General features: G+C 41.1%; 1 protein-coding gene across 8 annotated transcripts in view; it reads left to right on the plus strand.

Moving 5' to 3' along the window:
* The first annotated feature begins 2,331 nt into the window (after positions 1 to 2,331).
* Positions 2,332 to 23,918, plus strand: part of SCAPER (S-phase cyclin A associated protein in the ER) — a 589,310-nt gene continuing 567,723 nt past the window's right edge. For 3 of the 8 annotated variants that reach the window (XM_033189309.1, XM_033189313.1, XM_033189315.1), the window contains exons 1-2: positions 2,332 to 2,481; positions 22,623 to 22,687. In XM_033189309.1, the coding sequence (XP_033045200.1) occupies positions 22,682 to 22,687 (6 nt within the window). In that variant the 5' untranslated portion in view covers positions 2,332 to 2,481; positions 22,623 to 22,681. Of the gene's footprint in view, positions 2,588 to 2,711; positions 2,921 to 22,432; positions 22,482 to 22,622; positions 22,688 to 23,918 lie in introns of those variants that run through there. The other 5 variants (XM_033189314.1, XM_033189316.1, XM_033189310.1 and 2 more) reach the window with 4 other exon arrangements.

A 23,918-nucleotide genomic window follows, 5' to 3' on the forward strand; every position in this document is an offset into this window, starting at 1 on the left:
TAAAGTCTGGAAGAAATAAGAGAGACTTTAAAAGAGATGGAGAGGGAGTGGATAGAGATGGAGAAGTGCTACCAAGAGAGTAAAAATGGAAGGCAAGGAAAAGTATTTCCAGAACGAAGGAGTGTCATGAAGAGAAATTAAGTTAGGTAATGATGATAATGTCCATAAGATATACGGTAGGGAAATCCCTATGACTTTTCTTTTCTGAGACAGAGTCTTACTCTCTCGACAGGCTAGACGCGATCTTGGCTCACTGCAACCTCCATCTCCCTGGTTCAAGCGATTCTCCTGCCTCAGAATCCTGAGTAGCTGGGATTACAGGCACATGCCACCACACTCAGCTGATTTTTGTATTTTTAGTAGAGACGGGGTTTCACCATGTTGGCCAGGATAGTCTCGATCTCCTGACCTCGTGATCTGCCCACCTCGGCCTCCCAAAGTGCTGGGATTACAGGCAGAGCCAGCGGCCCAGCCCAACTTTTTTTTTTTTTTTTTTAAATTGAGACAGAGTCTTGCTCTGTCACCCAGGTTGGAGTGCAGTGGCATGATCTCGGCTCACTGCAAACCTCCGCTACCCAGGTTCAAGAGATTCTCATGCCTCAGCCTCCCGAGTAGCTGTGACTATAGGTGTGCACCACCACACTCGGCTATTTTTTTTTTTTTTTTGTATTTTTAGTAAACACGGGGTTTTGCCATTTTTGGCCAGGGTGGTCTCGAACTCCTGACCTCGGGTGATCCACCTGCCTCAGTCTCCCAAAGTGCTGGGATTACAGGCGTGAGCCACGGCAGCTGGCCCCTAGTGACTTTGGAAAGAATGGTTTCAGTGGGTTGGTGGGGCAGAAATCAGAGTGCAGTAAGTCCAGACTTGAGTAGTGGTTGAAGAATTGGAGGCACTCTTGTTTAGATAATTGGAGAAATGTATTATAGGAAAGAAAGCAGAGGTTGAAGTGGAGTCTGGTAGGTTGGGCGAGAGATTTAAAGACGGGAGAGACTTCAGGTTGTTTACATGCTTATGGGGATGAAAGGAAGCGGGGATAATTAAGAAATGAGGTCCTGACCACCTTTTATGGAATTGTAGTATGTACCCTACTCTATCCCCCTTATCCTGCTCATTTTGTTTACTGTCGTGCCTATCATGTTATAGAATTTACTTATTTATTGTGTTTACTATTTCTTGTGTTAAAAGCAAAACCTTAGCCAAATTAAACAGAGTTTGAGCAAAGAACTATTCCCGAATCAGGCAGCCTCCTAAGCCCGAGTAGGTTCACACAGACTCCCGCAGAGCCACATGGTGGAGAAAGGTTTGTAGACAGAGAAAGAGAAGTGAGGTAGGGAAACAGCCGGATTGGTTATAGCTAGACGTTTACCTTATTTGAACACGGTTTGAACAGCTGGCCGCCTTTGGCCAAAACTTGGTGATTGGCACAAGAGTAGGCTGCAGTCTGTTTACACCTCCATTTAGGTTATAGTTCACTACTTAGGGAGAAAGTTTCAGGCTGAACTTAAAATATGTAAGGACACCGCTTTTGGCTAAACTTGATGTGACACTTGCCTGGTTTCACCCTGCTCCAAGAAGTCGGAGGTTTTTTTTTTAGAGATTTCTGTTTATTTTGCTCACGTATTAACTCCAAGCATCTAGAATACCATCTGATATATAGTATGTGGTCAATACACATTTGCTGAATAAATGAAAAAGCGAGTTTTCTAAGAAGGCAAGAGAGGAAGGGAGCCAGAACATAGCCATAAGGTTCCTGCCCCCACAGCACTTGTGAGTCCAGGACTTCCCGCCTACTGAGGGTGAGGAGGGAGAGGGAAGGGCAAAGAGCTGTTTCCCAGCTGGATGAAAAAGGACAGAGAATATTCGTTTGATAATTACGGTCTGCATTAAATCTTTTTTCTATTTTGTTTAGACCAATTTAAATGTTAAAGTATTTAATTCATCATGTGTTTGTCTTTGAAGTAGATGAAACGTATTTTGTTAGGTACTTCGACCTTCCAAGCCTGGCCCTGATAAAGCCTCTAGGAGGCCTAGTTGTGTTCAGCGCAGCCCGGGGCGGGTTCCTGTCAAGTGCTTTCACCAGTACAGATTTCTGTGAGGCGCGCCTCTGAATCCTTAATCTGTGGATTGACTGTGGTGATAAGGCAGGCGGAGGGAAAAGATTGAGTACGAGAAGGACTTGTGTGACCAAAAGCGGCGGTGTAAGCTTAACCTAGGAAAAAAAACAGCTTCGGAAAAGCCGCGCCTAGACATCGAACCAAATCAACTGTCCGACCTCTCCTCTGGGCGCCTCAACGGCGCGAACCGACGTGCGCCTGCGCGCGGACTACACCGCTCTAGCAGCCGGCAGCGGCGCGGCAGTGAGATCACGTGGTGCATCTAGAAGCCACGCCGCCTCTCCGAGGCCTCCCTGCCCCGCCCCGCCCCGCCCCTTTCCCGGCGGGACGCTCTGAGCCACTTCGAACTGCGCAGGGCGGTCAGGGGTGAGTGTCCGCGAGGGGCGTGCGTAGCGCAGACCCGGGCGGGTCCCGGCTGGGGCGCGGGCCGTCTGAATGCCTTCCGGGGACTAGGGGACAAAATGGCGGCGGGGTACGCCCTTTCACCCCCTCCCCTCACCTGGGAGTGCGGGTGGAGCGGGGCTGGGATCGTTGCTGGGGGAGGGGAGCCGCGGTAGTCTGGGGAGGGCTCAGAGGTCGGCCTCGGGGGCCTTGGGACGGGGGCGGGAGTGAGCCGCGTCCGGGCCTCCTCTGCGGGCTCATCTGGGGTGTTAGGGACGTAAGACCCCGCACACTACGCGGTCTGAGGGATGAGTGGGGGGCTGCCGTGTCACCTCACTTGGGGGCAGCCCCGGCCGCGGGTGACGAGGCTTCTGGAATGTCTAAATGCGAGGGGCTCCTGGAGGAGCCGCCCTTCGTTTGACAGGTGATCGTCATCGTCATCTTTCATTCTCAGCGGGTTTTACCGTGCTTTCCCTGTACTCTGATCTTAGCTCTGCCCAGGAAACAGGGCAGGAATGGCCTCTCCGTCTTCCAGGTGCATGAGCTGAGGCCTGGAGGAGTGAAGAGCCCCTCGCACCTGGGAGTTGTGGGACCCAGCCTCTTGCCTCTGTTGCTGCTCTTTTCCCAGCACTTCCTTCGCGCCTTCCCCTACGCCGTTTTCCAGTCTCGTTCGTGGGAACGGCAGCAGGGAGGAACGGGATTGTTAGAAAGCAGACACAAAACTGGTCCTCTGAGCAACATCTGCTGTTGTTAAGGGGGCCCCCGCTGAGATGAGGCCACCTGTTTGTGAGCAGCTTCCTGTTGCTGGTGGACTGCATCTCTTATTCTAGTTGTGATAAGTTATTTTCCATGAATATAGCTCTTCATTAATAGTCATTTTACCAGATACTAATTCCTTATATGAATTATAGTTTGTCTTAGTTTATGGATTAATTTCATCATTAACTTTTCATTTTCTTAAATAATCTGTGGTAGAAGGATGGATGGGCTAGGAATAATGCTTATTTTATGAATGGAGAAACGGGGGCTCAAAAGGTTATTACTTGCCTTAGATCACCAGCTGGTGAGTGGTAAATCTGGGATTAGGTTTTCTGACCTAAGGTTGGTAGTCTGACTACTGTCCTACTCTGACCTATACTGGTGCTCTGTCCCTTGTATTATTTCTGTTAACTATGACTTTTCCTCAAAGTTTGTTGGTTGCAGATGATTTATGCCACTTGAAATGAAGAATGATATTCACTAAATTTTTTAATCAATCAAAGAGTCGATTTTTAATGTATTTTGGAAGATTGTCTTTGTGGGAGAAGTAATCTGATGGCTTTGAAGGCAGATTGAGTTGAGTTTGTATCTCAGCTCCACCCCTTGTTTTTGGCAAATTAATTTTTCTGAGCCTTTCTCATCTGTAAAGTAGGAATAATATCCACCTCATAAATTTGTTGATAGTAATAAATTAGGTGTCTGTAAAGCATTTAGAACTGTTCCTGGCCCATGGTAAGCCCTCAACAAATGCTCTTTTCTTTCTTTCTCCACACTCCCTTGAGCTGCATTACAAATATTCTCTATGTGTCTTTGGTCCATTTGGGTCTGGTACAACAAAATACGTCAGACTGAGTGGCTTATAAACAACTGAAATTCATTTCTTGCAGTTCTGGAGGCTAGGAAGTCCTAGATCAAGATGTCTGATGATTCAGTGTTTGGTGATAGCCTGCTTTCTGGTTAATAGATGGCACCCTCTAGCTGTCTCCTTACATGGTGCAAGGGTGAAGGGATCTCTCTCTGGCCTCTTATAAGGGCATTTATCCCAATCGTTAAGACTGCCCTCGTAATACAGTCATCTCCCAAAGGCCCCACCTCCTAATATGACCTTGGAAACTAGGATTTCAACACGAATTTTGAAGAACACAAACATGCAGACTATAGCATTATGGTTAATCACTTGGTTGTTCAGGTCAAACAACCATGGAAATGTAATCAGCAGTACTGTACAAATGTGTTTTTAAATAAATTTTGGTGACTGGGGTTCAAAGGATGAAGTATTCTAAACAGACTTTAAAAATGTTTGCCCTTGGTGCTTCATAGGTATTTTAATAACTCCTAAAAGATTGATAGTAAGGCCATTAATCTCTTCAATTAGCTGCAGGAATGTTTTAAAGACAAGTAAGATGAAGGGACTTGAGATTCTGTCATATCTTTCACTTTCTTTTTTCTTGAAACTGAGTCTCACTCTGTCACCCAGGCTGGAGTGCAGTGGGGCGATCTTGGCTCACTGCAAACTCCACCTCCTGGGTTCAAGCGATTTTCCAACCTCGGCTTCCTGAGTAGCTGGGACTACAGGTGCTCACCACCATGCTCGGCTCATTTTTTTTGTATTTTTAGTGGAGATGGGGTTTCGCCATGTTGGCCATGCTGATCTGGAACTCCGGACCTCAGATAATCCACCTGCCTCGGCCTCCCAAAGTGCTGGGTTTACAGGGGTGAGCCACTGCACCTGGTTTCTTTCACTTTCATACCTGACCACAGCCCAGATTAGTTTTAAAGGAGAAACAACTTCTTTAGGAATCACATGTGAATGTTATTTAAACACTTAGAAAGTGGTGGTATTGGCCAGGCGCGGTGGCTCACGCCTGTAATCCCAGCACTTTGGGAGGCCGAGGCGGGCGGATCACAAGGTCAGGAGATCGAGACCACGGTGAAACCCCGTCTCTACTAAAAATACAAAAAATTAGTCGGGCGCGGTGGCGGGCGCCTGTAGTCCCAGCTACTCGGGAGGCTGAGGCAGGAGAATGGCCTGAACCCGGGAGGCGGAGCTTGCAGTGAGCCGAGATCGTGCCACTGCACTCCAGCCTGGGTGACAGAGCGAGACTCCGTCTCAAAAGAAAAAAAAAAAGAAAGTGGTGGTATTATTTAGGGGGAAGTTTAATAGAATTCTCTCTAAGGGTACAATCTGATATCCATTGTGTAATTGGCATTTCTGAAATTGTAGAAGAGACAACTGTAAATGGCTGGCATAGCAAAACTTAAATCAATAAAATTCTGTTTGCAGTTTCTGCTGGATGGTAACATTTTTTTTTTAATTCAACTTTTATTATATAGTAAAGGGTACATGTGTAGATTTGTTACATGGGTAAATTGTTTGATGCTGATGCTTGGGGTCCCAACTATCCCATCACACACACAGGCCATAAGCATAGTAGACAACAGGTGGTTTTTCAGCCCATGCCCCGCTTGGTCTAGTGATCCCTAGTGTCTGTTGTTTGCAACTTTTACCATCATGTATTCAGTGTTTAATTCCCACTTATAAGTGAGAACACACAGTATTTGGTTTTCTTTTCTCATGTTAAGTCACTTAGGACAGTGGTCTCCAGCTCTATATGTGTTACTGAAGAGGGCTTGATTTTGTTCTTTTTTATGGCTACATAGTATTCCATGGTGCATTTGTAGCTAACCTTTTTCACAAACATGTTTGGCTTTCACTGATTGACTATGGGTCTTGTGAAATATAAAGAGTGAAAAGATCTGCAGTCCAGTGATGGCGCTAGCTTTAAAAAGTATTAGAGGCCGGGTACGGTGGCTCATGCCTGTAATCCTAGCACTTTGGGAGGCTGAGGCAGGCAGATCACAAGGTCAGGAGATCGAGACCATTCTGGCTAACATGGTGAAACCCCGTGTCTACTAAAAATACAAAAAATTATCTGGACATGCTGGCATGTGCCTGTAGTCCCAGCTACTCAGGAGGCTGAGGCAGGAGAATCGCTTGAATCCGGGAGGTGGAGGTTGCAGTGAGCCGAGATCGTGCCACTGTACTGCAGCCTGAGCAAGACAGTGAGACTCTGTCTCAAAAAAAAAAAAAAAATTAGAAAGAAATTATTTATGGAAAGACTTTTTCTTCTGTGACATGAAACACTAAAGATTTCGTGAAGTTTTGCCAAAATGATAACTTCTTAAAGTAATAAGTTCATTTTGTGTTTTGAAACATACACAAAAGAGAATAGTATGATGAACTGCTATGTGTCAATCTATTTCAAAAATTAGCTATACATTATACATAGGCAGTATTATTCCATAAAAGTTACCTCCCCACACTAAATTGTTTTGAAGCAAGTTTCAGACATCGTATTTAATTTGTCAAGATTTTAGTATGCATTAGGCCTACTTTTAATACAGTATTGGAAAAGAGAGATAGTTTCAGTATTTTCAATCGAGCATGCCACATTCATGAGAGAAAATAAATAACTTGGTTGACATATTCATGGCAGTATATATAGAAGTAATCAGAATTGAAAATCTTATTAAACAATTTAGAATTATAAAATGTCTATATTGCTCTTCAAATACTCTTTTTTCTTTTGAGATGGCATCTTGCTCTGTCGCCCAGGCTGGAGTGCAGTGGTGCAATCTCGGCTTACTGCAACCTCTGCCTCCTGGGTTCCAGCGATTCTCCTGCCTCAGCCTTCCGAGTAGCTGGGACTACAGGCGCCTGCCACCACACCTGGCTACAAACTACTCATTTTTACCATAATACATGTGTTTTCCGATTAGCAAAGATGTGAACAATTATTGGTAGTTTTTGAGTATGCCTGCAACAACATTAAAGTATCAGACTCAGAAAGGCAAACACTCAGATTTTCTTAAACGTTGGAAAAGGCAAAAACATGGGTGACAGACTTTGTGAATCCTGGAGAGGAACTGTGATTGCAAACCTCAATTTTTCTACAATTTATTGACCAATATGTGGATAATTCATAGATGTACTATCCTGGCTTCAGTTAGGTGGGCCCCTATATTTTGGAGTAGGGCTACCAGCAGGCTTCTCACTGCTTTGGGTCTGCCATTTACTCCTTGCTCTTTTACAACCTGCGTTCCCAAACTTGGATAAAGAAAAGATATACCTTTCCTGGCACTTGAGCCCATCTTTACATTTCCATCGCTAGGATTCTTAGGCATCGCCACAGATATTCCAGAATTGCAGGGCAGAATAAGACAAGTGAGACTTCAGATCTGAACAAGGCAGGAACTTGTTCAGACACTTTGGGCTCAGCCAGACCTAGTGTTCATTCCCTGTTTACCGCCTTTTGTCTTTGTTTTTTTGGGTGCTCCACTTTCTGCTTGGCCACTGTTTTTTTTGAAGCCCCGAGTTTCTCAAATTTCATTTACTTGAGTACCACTGTCAGTATTTTGCCGTATCCATATTTCTTGTATATTAACTGATTTTACATTTAAGATAGTGTTATAGATTTTTGAGCAAATGTCATTTTATTGAAAGAAAATTATGTAAATTATTTTATAGGTGGTACTTAGTTATGGCAAATATCATGAAGGTAGTAACTGAATGATTGCAATTTTGGACATTTTGGATTAGGACATAGCTTGCTTTCTTTTTTAATTTAAAGCCTTATTGACTTCATATACCATAAAATCCACCCATTTAAAATGTACACTCCAGTGATTTTAATGTATTCACAGAGTTGTGGATCCATTACCGCAATCAACTTTAGAACATTTTCAGTACCCCAATATGAAACCCCATAAGCATTAGCAGCCATTTTCCATTCTGGCCTCCCTCCACACTTCCCCATCTCCAGCTCCAGCCACCCACTAATCGACTTGCTGTCTTTATGGATTTGCCTATTCAGGACATTTCGCATAAATGGAATTGTACAATATGAAGCCTTTTGTGTGTGACTTCTTCCATTTAACATAATGTTTTCAAGGTTCATCCATGTTGTAGCACGTATCAGCCCTTTATTCCTTTTTATGGATGAATAATATTCCATCATATGGATATACCACATTTTATTTATTCACTTATCAGTTCATGAACGTCTTGCATTGTTTCTACTTTTTGGCTATTGCTGCTGTCAATATTCCTGTAGAAGTTTTTGTGTGGACTTGTGTTTTCATTTCTCTTGAGTATAAACCTAGGAGTAGAATTGCTGGGTTATATGGTGGCTTATCTTTTACTTTTTGAGGAACTGCCAGATAGTTACCAAACCAGCCGTATTGGTTTACATTTCCATTGCAGTGTGTGAGGATTCCAGTTTCTCCACATCTTCTCCAACAGTTGTTTTGTCTGTCTTTTTGACTGTAGACATCTTGGTGGGTACGAAGTTATGTCTCATTGTGGCTTTGATATGTATTTCCCTAATGACTAGTGATTTCAACATCTTTTCATATGCTTATTAGCCATTCGTATACATTTTTTGCAGAAATGAGAATATAACCCTTTTAACCTGACATAGTGGTGCTCTTTAACCTGACATGGGTTCTTATTCTTCCTCTTGGTTGCTCTCTGTTGGCTTTTTATTCATATAATCAAGTGAATTGCTCCCCAGATATTCTTTGTGGTAATCTAGTGTGAAGTATACATCTCCTACTTATGTTTATTTTTACACTGTAGTACCTGTTTACCTAAGTGCACCTGGAAATATCTGGAATTTATTTAAAAACAAAGTTATGCATTTCAGTTCAGAGGCAGAGACAATAATCTGTCAGGTGCCTAATTGAACGCACAAGATGCAGTGATGTAAGGATTTGAAGTTAATCAGTATCTGGTGGGACTTAAGAAATAATAACTCAGTCTTTTCTTTTTCTTTTTTTTTGAGATAGCGTCTCTCTCTGTCACCCAGGCTGGAGTGCAGTGGTGTGATGCCAGCTCACTGCAACCTCTGCCTCCCAGGTTCAGGCAGTTCTCATGCCTCAGTCTTCCGAGTACCTGGGACTTCAGGTGCGCACCACCACACCTAGCTAAGTTTTTGTATTTTTGGTAGAGATGGGATTTTGTCATGTTGTCCATGCTGGTCTTGAACTCCTGAGCTCAGGCAACCTGCCGGCGTCAGCCTCCCAAAGTGCTAGGATTACAGGTGTGAGCCGCTGTGCCCGGCTAATCTTGAACTAACCTTTTTTTTCCCTTTTTGTATGAAAAGGCCTGTGATTAAGAGTTTGTGAACTCTGGACTGAAAAATTTTAAGTGAGAGCCTAGTTTAATCTGTAATTTGGAAGTGCTTTAAATTTAAATCATTACAGGGTTTTAAAGCTGTAATTGTAGTGCAGTGCAATCATATATCAGAAAATCTGAAAATAACAAAAAAATTACCCATAATCCTCTGGTGCACAGCTACCAAGTATTGAGTGCTGGTTGTTTGCCATCAAATATTTCTTCACATTTACTTTCTTTGATTTTGAAAATAACCCTACAAAGTAGATATTTTTACTCTTGTTTTATAGCTGTGTACCCTGAGATTCAAAAATGTTAAAGAATTTGTCTAAAGGCTGTGTAGTTTGTAATTGGCAGACTTGGGATATGTATTTGTGTCTGACTTCAGAACTTACTCTTTTAAAAAAAAAGTTAATATTTTTAGAGATGAGGTCTCACTCTGTCACCCAGGCTGGAGTGCAGTAGCACGATCATAGCTTACTGCAGCCTCTATCTCCTGGGCTCAAGTGAGCCTCCTTCCTTAGCCTCCCAGGGAGCTGGGACTAGAGGTGTGTGCCACTATGCCTGGCTATTTTTTTGTATTTTTGTATTTTTGGTGGATTGCTGGTATTATTTTGTATTTTGGTGTATTCTCCACATTGCCCAGGCTGGTCTCAAACTCTTGAGCTCAAGCAGTCTGCCTGCGTTGGCCTCCCAAAGTTCTAGGATTATAGGGTTATAGGTATGAACCACTGTACCAGGTCTAGGATTGTTTTTTCTATTTCTGTGAGAAACGTCACAGAGATTTTGATAGGGATTATGTTGAATTTGTAGATTGCTTTGGGTAGTATGGATATTTTAACAATGTTAATTCTTCCAGTTCATGAACATGGGATGTCTTTCTCTTTATTTGTGTTGTTTTCAGTTTGTCATCAATGTTTTATGGTTTTCAGTGTATAGATCTTTCTCTTCCTTGGTTAGATATATATTCCTAAGTATTTTAATATTATTATTATTTTTGTTGTTAAAATAAACAATAAAATAAACAATCCTAAAATAGGATGTCATTCTGTCACCCAGTCTGGAGTGCAGTGGTATGATCACAGCTCACTGCAGCCTTGACCTCCCCAGGCTCCGGTTATCCTCCCACCTCAACCTCCTGAGTATCTGGGACTACAGGTACACCCCACCACGCCTGGCCAATTTCGTTTTTTTGGTAGAGACAGGGTTTCGCCATGTTGCCCAGGCTAGTCTTGAATTCCTGGGCTCAAGTGATCGGCCTGCCTTGGCCTCCCAAAGTACTGGGATTACAGGTGTGAGCCACTGTGGCCAGCCTTTTATTGTCTTTCATGTCCTTCATGCTGTTGTAAATGGGGTTGTTTTTTTGATTTCTTTTTTGGATGGTTCATTGTTAGTGTGTAGAAAAGCTACTGATTTTTCTATTTTGTATTTTGATTTTATATGCTACAACTTTACTGAATTTATTAGTTCTAATAGTTTTTGGTGGAACCTTTAGGGTTTTCTGTATATAAGATCATGTCATCTGCAAACAGACAATTTCATTTCTTTTTTTCCTAACTTGGGTACTTTTTTTTTTTTTTTCTTGACTAATTGCCCTTGCTAGAATTTCCAGGACTATATTGAATAGAACTGGATGAGATGGCATTCTTGTCTTGTTCTTGATCTTAGAGGAAAAGCTTTTAAATTTTCACTGTTGTGTATAATGTTAGCTGTGGGCTTGTCATCTATGATCTTTATTATGACATTACTTATATACCTAATTTATTGAAAGTTTTTATCTTGAAAGGATGTTGAATTTTGTCAGATGCTTTTTCTGCATTTATTGAGATGATCATATGATTTTCATTCTTTATTCTGTTAATGTGGTGTATCTGATGTGTTAATTTGCATATGTTGAACCATTCTTGCAACCCACAAATAATTCCTACCCGATCATAGTGTATGATGCTTTCAATAAGCTGTTGGATTGGTTTGCTGGTATTTTGTGGAGGATTTTTGAATCTATATTCATCAGGGATATGGGCCTGTAATTTTCTTTTCTTCTAGTGTTTATGTCTGGCTTTGGTATTAGGGTAATGTTGGCCTTGTAAAATGAGTTTGGAAATATTTTCTTCAGTTTTTGGGAAGAGTTGAGAAGGATTGGTATTAATTCTTCATTAAATGTTTGGTAGAATTTGCCAGTGAAGCCATGAGGTCCTGGGTTCTTCTCTCTCCTGAGTTTTTTATTACAAAATCAGCCTTCTTACTTGTTATTGATCTGGTCAGATTTTTTATTTCTTCATGATTCAGTCTTGGTAGGTTGTATATTTCTAGGAGTTTACTTATTTTCTCTAAGTTATTCAATTTGTTGGATAACAAATAAAAATAACAAATTTTCTCTAAGTTATTCAATTTGTCATGTAATTATTCAAAGTAGTCCTTTATGATCCCTTTATTTCTGTAATATCAGTTGTAATATTTCCTCTTACATTTATAATTTTGTTTGTGTCTTCTTTTTTCTTAGTCTAGCTAAAGGTTTTTCAGTTTCATTTATCTTTTTCATAAGAGTTTCATTTCAACTCTTAGTTTCATTGATCTTTTCTGTTTTTCTAGTCTCTATTTCATTGATTTTTGCTCTGTTATTATTTCCTTCCTTATGCTGACTTTAGATTTAGTTTGTTCTTTTTTTAGTTCCTTGAGGTGTAAACTTAGGTTATTTATCTGAGTTGTTTCATCTTTCTCTTTTTTTCTTTTCATAGTTGGGATCTTGCTATGTTGCCCAGGCTGGAATGTAGAGACTAGTCTCAGGCATGATCATAGCACACTACAGCCTCGAACTCTTGGGCTCAAGCAATCCTCCCACCTCAGTCTCCTGACTAGCTGAGATTACAGGTGTTCACATCACGCGAGGCTGAGGTCTGTCTGTGTCGTTTTTTTTGAGTTGAAATCTCGCTCTGTCGCCCACAGAGTGCAGTGGTGTGATCTCAGCTCACTGCAACCTCCACCTCCCAGGTTCAAGCGATTCTCCTGTCTCAGCCTCCCAAGTAGTGGGACTGCAGGCACGTGTCACTGTACCCAGCTAATTTTTTGTATTTTTAGTAGAAATGGGGTTTCACCATGTTGGCCAGGCTGGTCTTGAACTCCTGACCACAGGTGATCTGCCCGCCTTGGCCTCCCAAAGGGCTGGAATTATAGACCTGAGCCACTGTGCCCAGCCCTGTCTGTCTTTATGTAGGCTTTTATCACTATAAACTTGCCTCTTAGAACTGCTTTTATTGTATCCCATAAGTTTTGCTATGTTGTGTTACCATTTTCACTTGTTTCAGATACTTTTTGATTTCCCTTTTGATTTTTTTCTTTGACCCATTGATTGTTTAGTTGTGTGTTGTTTAATTTTCACATATTTGTGAATTTTTCAGTTTTCTTCCTGTTATTTCTAGGTTTATACCATTGTGGTCAGAAAAGGTACTTATTTAAATCTTCTTGAATTTGTTGAATTCTTGAACTTCTTGAAATTTGTGGCCTAACATATGATCTATCCTAGAGAATATTGTGTGTGCTTGAAAATGTGTTGTATATTCTGCTGCTGTTGGATGGAATGTTCTACATATGTCTGTTAGGTCCATTTGGCCTATAGAATTGTTCAAGTTCACTGTTTCCTTGTTGATTTTTTTTTTGTCTGGATGATCTATCCCTTGTTGAAAGTGAGATATTGAAGTCCCCTACTATTAATGTATTGCTGCCTATTTTTCCCTTCAGTGGTGTTAAAATTTTGGTGCTCCAGTGTTGGGTGCATACATATCTACAGTGGTTATATCCTTTTGATGAATTGCCCCTTTATCATTATGTAATGACTTTTCTTTTTTTTTTATTATTATTATTATACTTTCAGTTCTAGGGTACATGTGCACAAAGTGCAGGTTTGTTACATAGCTATACATGTGCCATGTTGGTTTGCTGCACCCACCAACTTGTCATTTACATTAGGTATTTCTCCTAATGCTATCCCTCCCCCAGCCTCCACCTCACGACAGGCCCCACCCTGTGTCCAAGTGTTCTCATTTTTCAGTTCCCACCTATGAGTGAGAACATGCAGTGTTTGGTTTTCTGTCCTTGTCATAGTTTGCTGAGAATAATGGTCTCCAGTTTCATCCTCGTTCCTGCAAAGGAAATGAACTCATCGTTTTTTATGGCTGCATAGTATTCCATGATGCATATGTGCCACATTTTCTTAATCCCGTCTATCACTGATGGACATTTGGGTTGGTTCCAAGTCTTTGCTATTGTGAACAGTGCTACAGTAAACATACGTGTGCATGTGTCTTTATAGCAGCATGATTTATAATCCTTTGGGGATATACCCAGTAATGGGATTGCTGGGTCAAATGGTATTTCTAGTTTTAGATCGTCGAGGAATCGCCACACTGTCTTCCACAATGGTTGAACTAATTGACACCCCCACCAACAGTGTAAAAGCATTCCTATTTCTCCACATCCTCTCCAACATCGTTGTTTTCTGACTTTTTAATGATGGCCATTCTAACTAGCGTGAGATGGTATCTCATTGTGGTTTTGGTTTGCATTTCTCTGATGGCCAGTGATGATGAGCATTTCTTCATGTGTCTGTTGGCTGCATAAATGTCTTCTTTTGAGAAGTGTCTGTTCATATCCCTTGCCCACTTTTTGATGGAGTTGTTTTTTCTTGTAAATTTGTTTAAGTTCTTTGTAGATTCTCGATATTAGCCCATAGTCAGATGGATAGATTGCAAAAATTTTCTCCCATTCTGTAGGTTGCCTATTCACTCTGTTGGTAGTTTCTTTTGCTGTGCAGGAGCTATTTAGTTTAATTAGATCCCATTTGTCAATTTTGGCTTTTGTTGCCATTGCTTTTGGTGTTTTAGTCATGAAGTCTTTGCCCATGCGTATGTCCTGAATGGTATTGCCTAGGTTTTCTTCTAGAGTTTTTATGGTTTTAGGTCTTACATTTAAGTCTTTAATCCATCTTGAATTAATTTTTGTATAATTTTGTATAAGGAAGGGATCCAGTTTCAGCTTTCTACATATGGCTAGCCAGCTTTCCCCACACCATTTATTAAATAGGGAATCCTTTCCCCATTTCTTGTTTTTGTCAGGTTTGTCAAAGTTCAGATGGTTGTAGATGTGTGGTGTTATTTCTGAAGCCTCTGTTCTATTCCATTGGTCTATATATCTGTTTTGGTTCCATTACCATGCTGCTTTGGTTACTGTAGCCTTGTAGCATAGTTTGAAGTCAGGTAATGTGAAGTCTCCACCTTTATCATTTTTGCTTAGGATTGTCTTGGCAATGCGTGCCCTTTTTTGGTTCCATATGAACTTTAAAGTAGTTTTTTCCAATTTTGTGAAGAAAGTCATTGGTAACTTGATGGGGATGACATTGAGTCTATAAATTACTTTGGGCAGTATGGCCATTTTCATGATATTGATTCTTCCTATCCGTGAGCATGGAATATTATTCCGTTTGTTTGTGTCCTCTTTTATTTTGTTGAGTAGTGGTTTGTAGTTCTCCTTGAAGAGGTTCTTCACATCCCTTGTAAGTTGGATTCCTAGGTATTTTATTCTCTTTGAAGCAATTGTGAATGGGAGTTCACTCATGATTTGACTCTGTTTGTCTGTTATTGGAGTGTAGGAATGCTTGTGATTTTCGCACATTGATTTTGTATCCTGAGACTTTGCTGAAGTTGCTTATCAGCTTAAGGAGATTTTGGGCTGAAACGATGGAGTTTTCTAAATATACAATCATGTCATCTGCAAACAGGGACAATTTGGCTTCCTCTTTTCCTAATTGAATGCTCTTTATTTCTTTCTCTTGCCTAATTGCCTTGGCCAGAACTTCCAACACTATGTTGAATAGGAGTGGTGAGAGAGGGCATCCTTGTCTTGTGCCAATTTTCAAAGGGAATGCATCCAGTTTTTGCCCATTCAGTATGATCTTGACTGTGGGTTTGTCATAAATAATTTATTATTTTGAGATATGTTCCATCAATACCTAGTTTATTGGGAGTTTTTAGCATGAAGGGCTGTTGAATTTTGTCTGAGGCCTTTTCTGCATCTATTGAGATAATCATGTGGTTTTTGTCATTGATTCTGTTTATGTGATGGATTATGTTTATTGATTTGTATATGTTGAACCAGCCTTCCATCCCAGGGATGAAGCTGACTTGATTGTGGGTGGATAAACTTTTTGATGTGCTATGGATTCAATTTGCCAGTATTCTACTGAGGATTTTTGCATCGATGTTCATCAGGGATATTGGTCTAAAATTCCCTTTTTTTGTTGTGTCTCTGCCAGGCTTTGGTATCAGGATGATGCTGGCCTCATAAAATGCGTTAGGGAGGATTCCCTCTTTTTCTATTGATTGGAATAGTTTCAGAAGGAATGGTAACAGCTCCTATTTGTACCTCTGGTAGAACTTAGCTGTGAATCCATCTGGTCCTGGACTTTTTTTGGTTGGTAGGCTATTAATTATTGCCTCAATTTCAGAGCCTGTTATTGGTCTATTCAGAGATTCAACTTCTTCCTGGTTTAGTCTTGGGAGGGTGTATGTGTCCAGGAATTTATCCATTTGTTCTGGATTTTCTAGTTTATTTGCGTAGAGGTGTTTATTTATACCACTCTGATGGTAGTTTGTGTTTCTGTGGGCTCTGTGGTGATATCCCCTTTATCATTTTTTATTGTGTCTATTTGATTCTTCTCTCTTTTCTTCTTTATTAGTCTTGCTAGCGGTCTATCAATTTTGTTGATCTTTTCAAAAAACCAGCTCCTGGATTCATTGATTTTTTTGAAGGGTTTTTTGTGTCTCTATCTCCTTCAGCTCTGCTCTGATCTTAGTTATTTCTTGCCTTGTGCTAGCTTTCGAATTTATTTGCTCTTTTCTAGTTCTTTTAATTGTGATGTTAGGGTGTCAATTTTAGATCTTTCCTGCTTTCTCTTGTGGGCATTTAGTGCTATAAATTTCCCTCTACACACTGCTTTAAATGTGTCCTAGAGATTCTGGTATGTTGTGTCTTTGTTCTGATTGGTTTCAAAGAACATCATTATTTCTGCCTTCGTTTCATTATTTACCCAGTAGTCATTCAGGAGCAGATTGTTCAGTTTCCCTGTATTTGTGTAGTTTTGAGTGATTTTCTTAGTCCTGAGTTCTAATTTGATTGCACTGTGGTCTGAGAGACAGTTTGTTGTGATTTCTTTTCTTTTATATTTGCTGAGGAGTGCTTTACTTCCAATTATGTGGTCAATTTTAGAATAAGTGCGATGTGGTGCTGAGAAGAATATTCTGTTGATTTGGGGTGGAGAGTTCTATAGATGTCTATTAGGTCCACTTGGTGCAGAGCTAAGTTCAAGTCCCGGATATCCTTGTTAACCTTCTGTTTCGTTAATCTGTCTAATATTGACAGTAGGGTGTTAAGGTCTCCCATTATTATTGTGTGGGAGTCTGAGTCTCTTTGTAGGTCTCTAAGGATTTGCTTTATGAATCTTGGTGCTCCTGTATTGGATGCATGTATATTTAGGATAGCTGCTCTTCTTGTTGAATTGATCCCTTTACCATTATGTAATGGCCTTTGTGTCTTTTGATCTTTGTTGGTTTAAAGTCTGTTTTATCAGAGACTAGGATTGCAACCCCTGCTTTTTTTTTTTGCTTTCCATTTGCTTGGTAGACCTTCCGCCGTACTTTAGGTTGAGCCTGTGTGTGTCTCTGCACATGAGATGTATCTCCTAAATACAGCACACTGATGGATCTTGACTCTTTGTCCGGTTTGCCAGTCTGTGTCTTTTAATTGAGGCATTTAGCCCATTTACATTTAAGGTTAATATTGTTATATGTGAATTTGATCCTGTCATTATGATGTTAGCTGGTTATTTTGCCCATTAATTGATGCAGTTCCTTCATAGCATCGATAGTCTTTACCATTTGACATGTTTTTGCAGTGTCTGGCACCAGTTGTTCTTTTCCATGTTAGTGCTTCCTTCAGGAGCTCTTGTAAGGCAGGCCTGATGGCAACAAAATCTCTCAGCATTTGCTTGTCTATAAAGGATTTTATTTCTCCTTTACTTAAGAAGCTTAGTTTCACTGGATATGAAATTATGGGTTGAAAATTCTTTAGGAATGTTGAATATTGGCACCTACTCTCTTTCGCCTTGTAGGGTTTCTGCCAAGAGATCTGCTGTTAGTCTGATGGGCTTCCCTTTGTGGGTAACCTGACCTTTCTCTCTGGCTGCCCTTAACACTTCTTCCTTCATTTCAACCTTTGTGAATTGACAATTATGTGTCTTGGGGTTTCTCTTCTTGAGGAGTATCTTTGTGGTGTTCTCTGTATTTCCTGAATTTGAATGTTGGCCTGCCTTGCTAGGTTGGGGAAGTTCTCCTGGATAGTACCCTGCAGAGTGTTTTCCAACTTGATTCCATTCTCCCCATCAGTTTCAGGTACACCAATCAAACATAGATTTGGTCTTTTCACATAGTCCATATTTCTTGGAGGCTTTGTTTGTTTCTTTTTACTCTTTTTTTGTCTAATCTTCTCACTTCATTTCGTTAATTTGATCTTCAGTCACTGATATCTTTTCTTCCACTTGATTGAATTGGCTATTGAAGCTTGTGCAGGCGTCACGAAGTTCTCGTGCCATGGTTTTCAGCTCCATCAAGTCATTTAAGGTCTTCTCTCCACTGTTCATTCTAGTTAGCCATTCATCTAACCTTTTTTCAAGGTTTTTAGTTCCTTGCAATGGGTTAGAACATGCATCTTTAGTTTGGAGAAGTTTGTTATTACCGACCTTCTAAAGCCTGCTTCTATCAACTTGTCATTCTCCATCCAGCTTTGTTCTGTTGCTGGTGAGGAGCTGTGATCCTTTGGAGGAGAAGAGGCACTCTGGTTTTTAAGAATTTTCAGCTTTTCTGCTCTGGTTTCTCCCCATCTTTGTGGTTTTATCTGGCTTTGGTCTTTGATGTTGGTAACCTACAGATGAGGTTTTGGTGTGGATGTCGTTTTTGTTGATGTTGATGCTATTCCTTTCTGATTGTTAGTTTTCCTTCTAACAGTCAGGTCCCTCAGCTGCAGATCTGTTGGAGTTTGCTGGAGGTCCACTCCAGACCCTGTGTGCCTGGGTATCAACAGTGGAGGCTACAGAACAGCAAATATTGCAGAACAGTAAATATTGCTGCCTGATCCTTCCTCTGAAAGCTTCATCCCAGAGGGGCCCTTGCCTGTATGAGGTGTCTGTTGGCCTCTCCTGGGAGGGATCTCACACACGGCGATCAGGGACCCACTTCAGGAGGCAGCCTGTCTGTTCTCAGAGCTCAAACGCCATGCTGGGAGAACCACTGCTTTCTTCAGAGCCATCAGACAGGGACATTTAAGTCTGCAGAAGTTGTCTGCTGCTTTTTGTTCAGCTATGCCCTGCCCACAGAGGTGGAGTCTGTAGAGGCAGTAGGCCTTGCTGAGCTGTGGTGGGCTCTGCCTAGTTCAAGCTTCCTGGCTGCTTTGTTTACCTACTCAAGCCTCAGCAATGGTGGATGGCCCTCCTCCACTAGGCTGCAGCCTTGCAGGTTGATCTCAGACTGCTGCACCAGCAGTGAGCAAGGCTCCGTGGGCGTGGGACCCGCTGAGCCAGGCGTGGGAGAAAATCTAGTCTGTGAGTTGCTAAGACCATGGGAAAAGTGCAGTATTTGGGTGAGAGTGTACCGATTTTCCAGGTACAGTCTGTCACGGCTTTCCTTGGCTGGGAAGGGGAAATCTCCGACCCCTTGCACTTCCCAGGTGAGGCAACACCCCGGCCTGCTTCGGTTCGCCCTCTGTGGGCTACACCTACTGTCCAACCAGTCCCAATGAGATGAACCAGGTACCTCAGTTGGAAATGCAGAAATCACCTGTTTTCTGTGTTGATCACACTGGAAGCTGCAGACTGGAGCTGTTCCTATTTGGCCATCTTGGAACACACTCTGACTTTTTAAAAACTTTTATTTTAAGTTCAGGGGTACAAGTGCAGGTTTGTTATGTTGGTAAACTTGTGTCATGGGACTTTGTTGTATAGATTATTTCACTACCCAAGTATTCAACATAGTACCCATCAATTATTTTTCCTGATCCCCTCCCTCCTCCCACCCTCCACTCTCCGGAAGGCCCCAGTGCATGCTGTTGCCCTCTATGTGTCCATGTGTTCTCATCATTTAGCTCTCACATATAAGTTTGGTTTTCTGTTCCTGTGTTAGTTTGCTATGGATAATGGCCTCTAGCTACGTTCATGTACCTGCAAATGACATGATCTCATTCTTTTTTATGACTCCATGATATTCCCTGTTGTATATGTACCACATTTTTTTTATCCAGTCATTGAGGGCATTTAGGTTGATTCCATGTCTTTGCTATTGTGAATCGTGCTGTAATGAATATACAGGTGTATATGTCTTTATAATAGAATGATTTATGTTCCCTTGGGTATATACCCAGTAATGGGATTGAATGATATTTCTGTCTTTAGGTCTTTGAGGAATCACCACAGTATCTTCCACAATGGCTGAACTTAATTTACACTGCCACCAACAGTGTATAAGTGTTCCTTTTTCTCCAGAACCTTGCCAGCATCTGATTTTTTTATTTTTATTTATTTATTTTTCAGAGAGAGTCTCACTCTGTTGCCCAGGCCGGAGTGCAGTGGTGAGATCTTGGCTCACTGCAACCTCTGCCTCTCGGTTTCAAGCAATTCTCCTGCCTCAGCCTCCCAAGTAGCTGGGATTACAGGAGCGCACTACCACACCCAGCTAATTTTTGTATTTTGAGTAGAGACGGGATTTTTCCCTGTTGCCCAGGTTGGTCTTGAACTCTTGACCTCAGGTGATCTGCCCACCTCGGCCTCTCAATGTGCTGGGATTACAGGAGTGAGCGACCGTGCCCAGTTGTGAGTTTTATTTTTATACACTTTCACATTGTTAGCATCCTTTTACAAAATTTGTATAAATTTATAGGGTTCATGTACAATTTTGTGGGAATGTGCATTATTACACTCTCTATGGAAAACACTATGAGGATGTCTTGAAAAACTAAAAAATAGAATTACCATTTGATCCAACAATCCCACTACTGGGTATCTACCCAATGGAAATCAATATGCCAAAATGATACCTGCACTTATATGTTTATTGCAGCGTATTCACAGTAGTAAAGATAAGAAATCAGCTTGTGTCTATCAACAGATGAATGATTAGTCTTCTTTTGTTTCAACTTGAATAACTTCTTTTAGCCTTTCTGTAAGGTGGGCGAACTCCCACAGCTTTTCTTTGTTTGGTAGTGTTATGATTTTAAATCGGGCCAGGTGTGCATGGTGGCTTATGCCTTTAATCCCAGCACTTTGGGAGACTGAGGTGGGTGGATTGCTTAAGCCCAATAGTTCAAGACCAGCCTAGGCAACGTGGTGAAACCCCGTCTGTGCCAAAAAATTAAAAAATTACCCAGGCATGGTGGTGTGCACCTGTAGTCCCAGCTACTCAGGAGGCTGAGGTGGGAAGATGGCTTTAGTCAGGGAGGCAGAGGTTGCAGTGAGCCAAGATCGCACCATTGCACTCCAGTCTGGGTGACAGAGCCAGGCCCTGTCTCAAAATGAGTGAATGAATTAACGAATGTTATATGGGAAGGCCTCATTGAGAGTGACATTTGTGCAAAGTGAATTGGGAGTGTTCCAACAAGTGTAAACCCATAATGCTAGAATATGTCTGGCATGCTGGGAAACATAAAGAGGCCAGTGTGATTGGAGTACAATGAATGCTGGGGAGAATGGGTATATGGAATTGGAAAATTTTGGACATGATAGGCTACTGTGAGGACTTTGGCTTTTACTCTGAGTGAGATGGAGAGATGTTGGAGGTTTGTGAGCAGAGGTAGTACATTTGAAAAATAGAATAGCTTTACTGATAAATGATTCATATAGTATATAATTTCCCCATTTAAAATTTTTTTTTAGTATATTCACAGAGGTTTGCAGCCATCACCATAATTACTTTTAGAACATTTTCATCACCCGCTAAGGAAACCCTGTGCTTACTTTCATTTTCTCCTAACCCCCCAGCCTTCAGCAAATTCTCTTTTCTGACACTATGGATTTGACTGTTCTGGACATTTCACATATGTGGAATCATACAATTTGTGTTCTTTTATAACTGGCTTCTTTCACTTAGCATGTATTATAGCATGTATTAGCACTTTCTTCCTTTTCTTTGGGTCTCTTATCCATTTTTATGTCCTTTTATTCATTGTGTGAATGTGCATTTTATTTTTCCATTCATCAGTTGACGGGTATTTGGGTTGTTTCTACTTTTAGCTGTTATGAATAATGCTGCTGTGAACATTTGTATATACATTTTTTCTGGACGTATGTTTACTGGTACTGCATTTTAAAGGAGCATATTTTATTGACAAAGGATAAATGATCTAGGTTTTCTTCCAGAAGGAGGTTTGGTTCCAGTTGCCGCTTTCTTTTTTTTGTTCACTGACTCTTCATACAGGGTTAGGTCTTTTTTTTTTTTTCTTGTTAAGCAATTTCCCGGTCCCTTTCTGTTCTGTCTGGTTTCCCTGACTTGGATTTCTTTGAGTAAAAGTTTGGCCATATTAAATAGGTTACCTGAAAGGTACGGGCTGTTACACTTAGAGCCTTATGTAATTGTTAATTAAGATATTCTGATAAAATCTTAGTTTATGAACGTTCTTAAGGAAAGTTACACAGGGTTTTCTATGCTGAGTTGAGACTCATTAGTGAGTCAGTTCAGTGAAAGCAGCATTTAAAAACCGAAATAGAATACAGAAGGAAATATTAGAATGCATCTGTTACTTTACAAAACTTTTAATTCAATTAAACATGTATGAACTGGGTAAGATATAAAACGTGTATGTGTTTATGAGTTGTAGTAAAAAAGTTTGGAACCCCTCTGGGTTAGGATGTCCATGTAATTAATACTGTTCCTTTTCCATTTTATTTTTATTTTTTGGAGAGCATTGAGGTCTTGTTCAGCATGGAGTATTTAAAGCCTGCTATATTATACCCCAACAGGTAATATAAAGGAGCAGTTTTTTTTGTTGTTGTTGTTTAATGTAAGTGTGGGGATGAGATTTGTATCTTTTTATGAATAATTATGGTTTTCTGGTAATGTTATAACTAAGCATATATATATATATTTTTATTGTATTGTAGGAGTCATACTCCATGGGTTTATGTGATAAATGATCTTGGCATAGAAGAGAATTTAAAGAATGATGGTAAGTGATATCTTAAAGACTAGCCTTAGTTTTTTTGCCTTTCTCTTTTCTTCCTTTCTTTTATCTTTTTTAATGTAATAGTTGTTTCATTCAAGATACCCTATGGAACACATTGTCATAAAGCACAGTGATAAAGTGAGCAACTATGAATGTACTATTCAACCTTAGAGCCCAGGAACCCTGCTGCTCCTCAGGCTTGCCTCTAACACTTATGGTACCTAGGTTAGGAATACAAGTGGAAGCCAGCTTTTAAAATGTCTTAAGATTAAATAGTTACCAATCAATGCATACTAACAGCCTGACCTGGCCTCCTATCCAGGGTCCAGCTGGGTCTTAAAGGAATCTACTCTCCCTGGGTCAGGTAGGGTAGAAGTTGGGCTAGGGTAGGTCTTGAATCTAGTATGGGGACTGATGTGAAATTCCCCAGAGAGCCAGGGAAAAACAGGTTTCTGTCCCCCACACTTTACTTTTCTAACTCAACATTTTTCAGGCAATTCCAAACATCTTAAACTACTCAAATTGAGGAGGAGAAAGGAATGTAAGTATATAGGGAGTCCAGTCTGCCTGGATACTTCTTTTGGGATAGTTGGGGTGACTAACCTTAATCAAAAGCAGATTCTTGCTCTGGTTTTTCCAGCACAGATGCTGATTTGCCTTCTTCCTTCTCCTCTTATTGTGTCTGCCCTAGGGGGACCCAATTTAGTTTGGGAGTCCCTCTCTCTTAATTTGTGTTCACTCAATTAGTTACTGATCCCTTTTGGATTTTGGTGTTTTTGATAGGTGCAACCTTCTAAAGTGTGGGTCTCAGGGCAGAGCCCCTTCTTCTGGTTGAAAGAGCAGGAGAGGGCTGGGTGTGGTGGCTCACGCCTGTAATCCCAGCACTTTGGGAGGCCTAGATGGGCAGATCACGAGGTCAGGAGATCAAGACCATCCTGGCTAACACGGTGAAACCCCATCTCTGCTAAAAATACAAAAAATTGGCCAGGCGTGGTGGCAGGCACCTGTAAGCCCAGCTACTCGAGAGGCTGAGGCAGGAGAATGGTGTGAACCCGGGAGGCGGAACTTGCAATGAGCCAAGATCTTACCACTGCACTCCAGCCTGGGTGACAGAGTGAGTCTCTGTCTCAAAAAAAGAAAAAAGAAAAAAAAAAAAGAGCAGGAGAGCATATTTGTTGTGTGCTCTTATCTCATCCCTCCCCACTTCATACTCTTCCTCAGTTCTAAGGTTTTG

Source organism: Trachypithecus francoisi, unplaced genomic scaffold (genome assembly GCF_009764315.1).
Source record: "Trachypithecus francoisi isolate TF-2019V2 unplaced genomic scaffold, Tfra_2.0 Lachesis_group3, whole genome shotgun sequence".
Taxonomy (NCBI): domain Eukaryota; kingdom Metazoa; phylum Chordata; class Mammalia; order Primates; family Cercopithecidae; genus Trachypithecus; species Trachypithecus francoisi.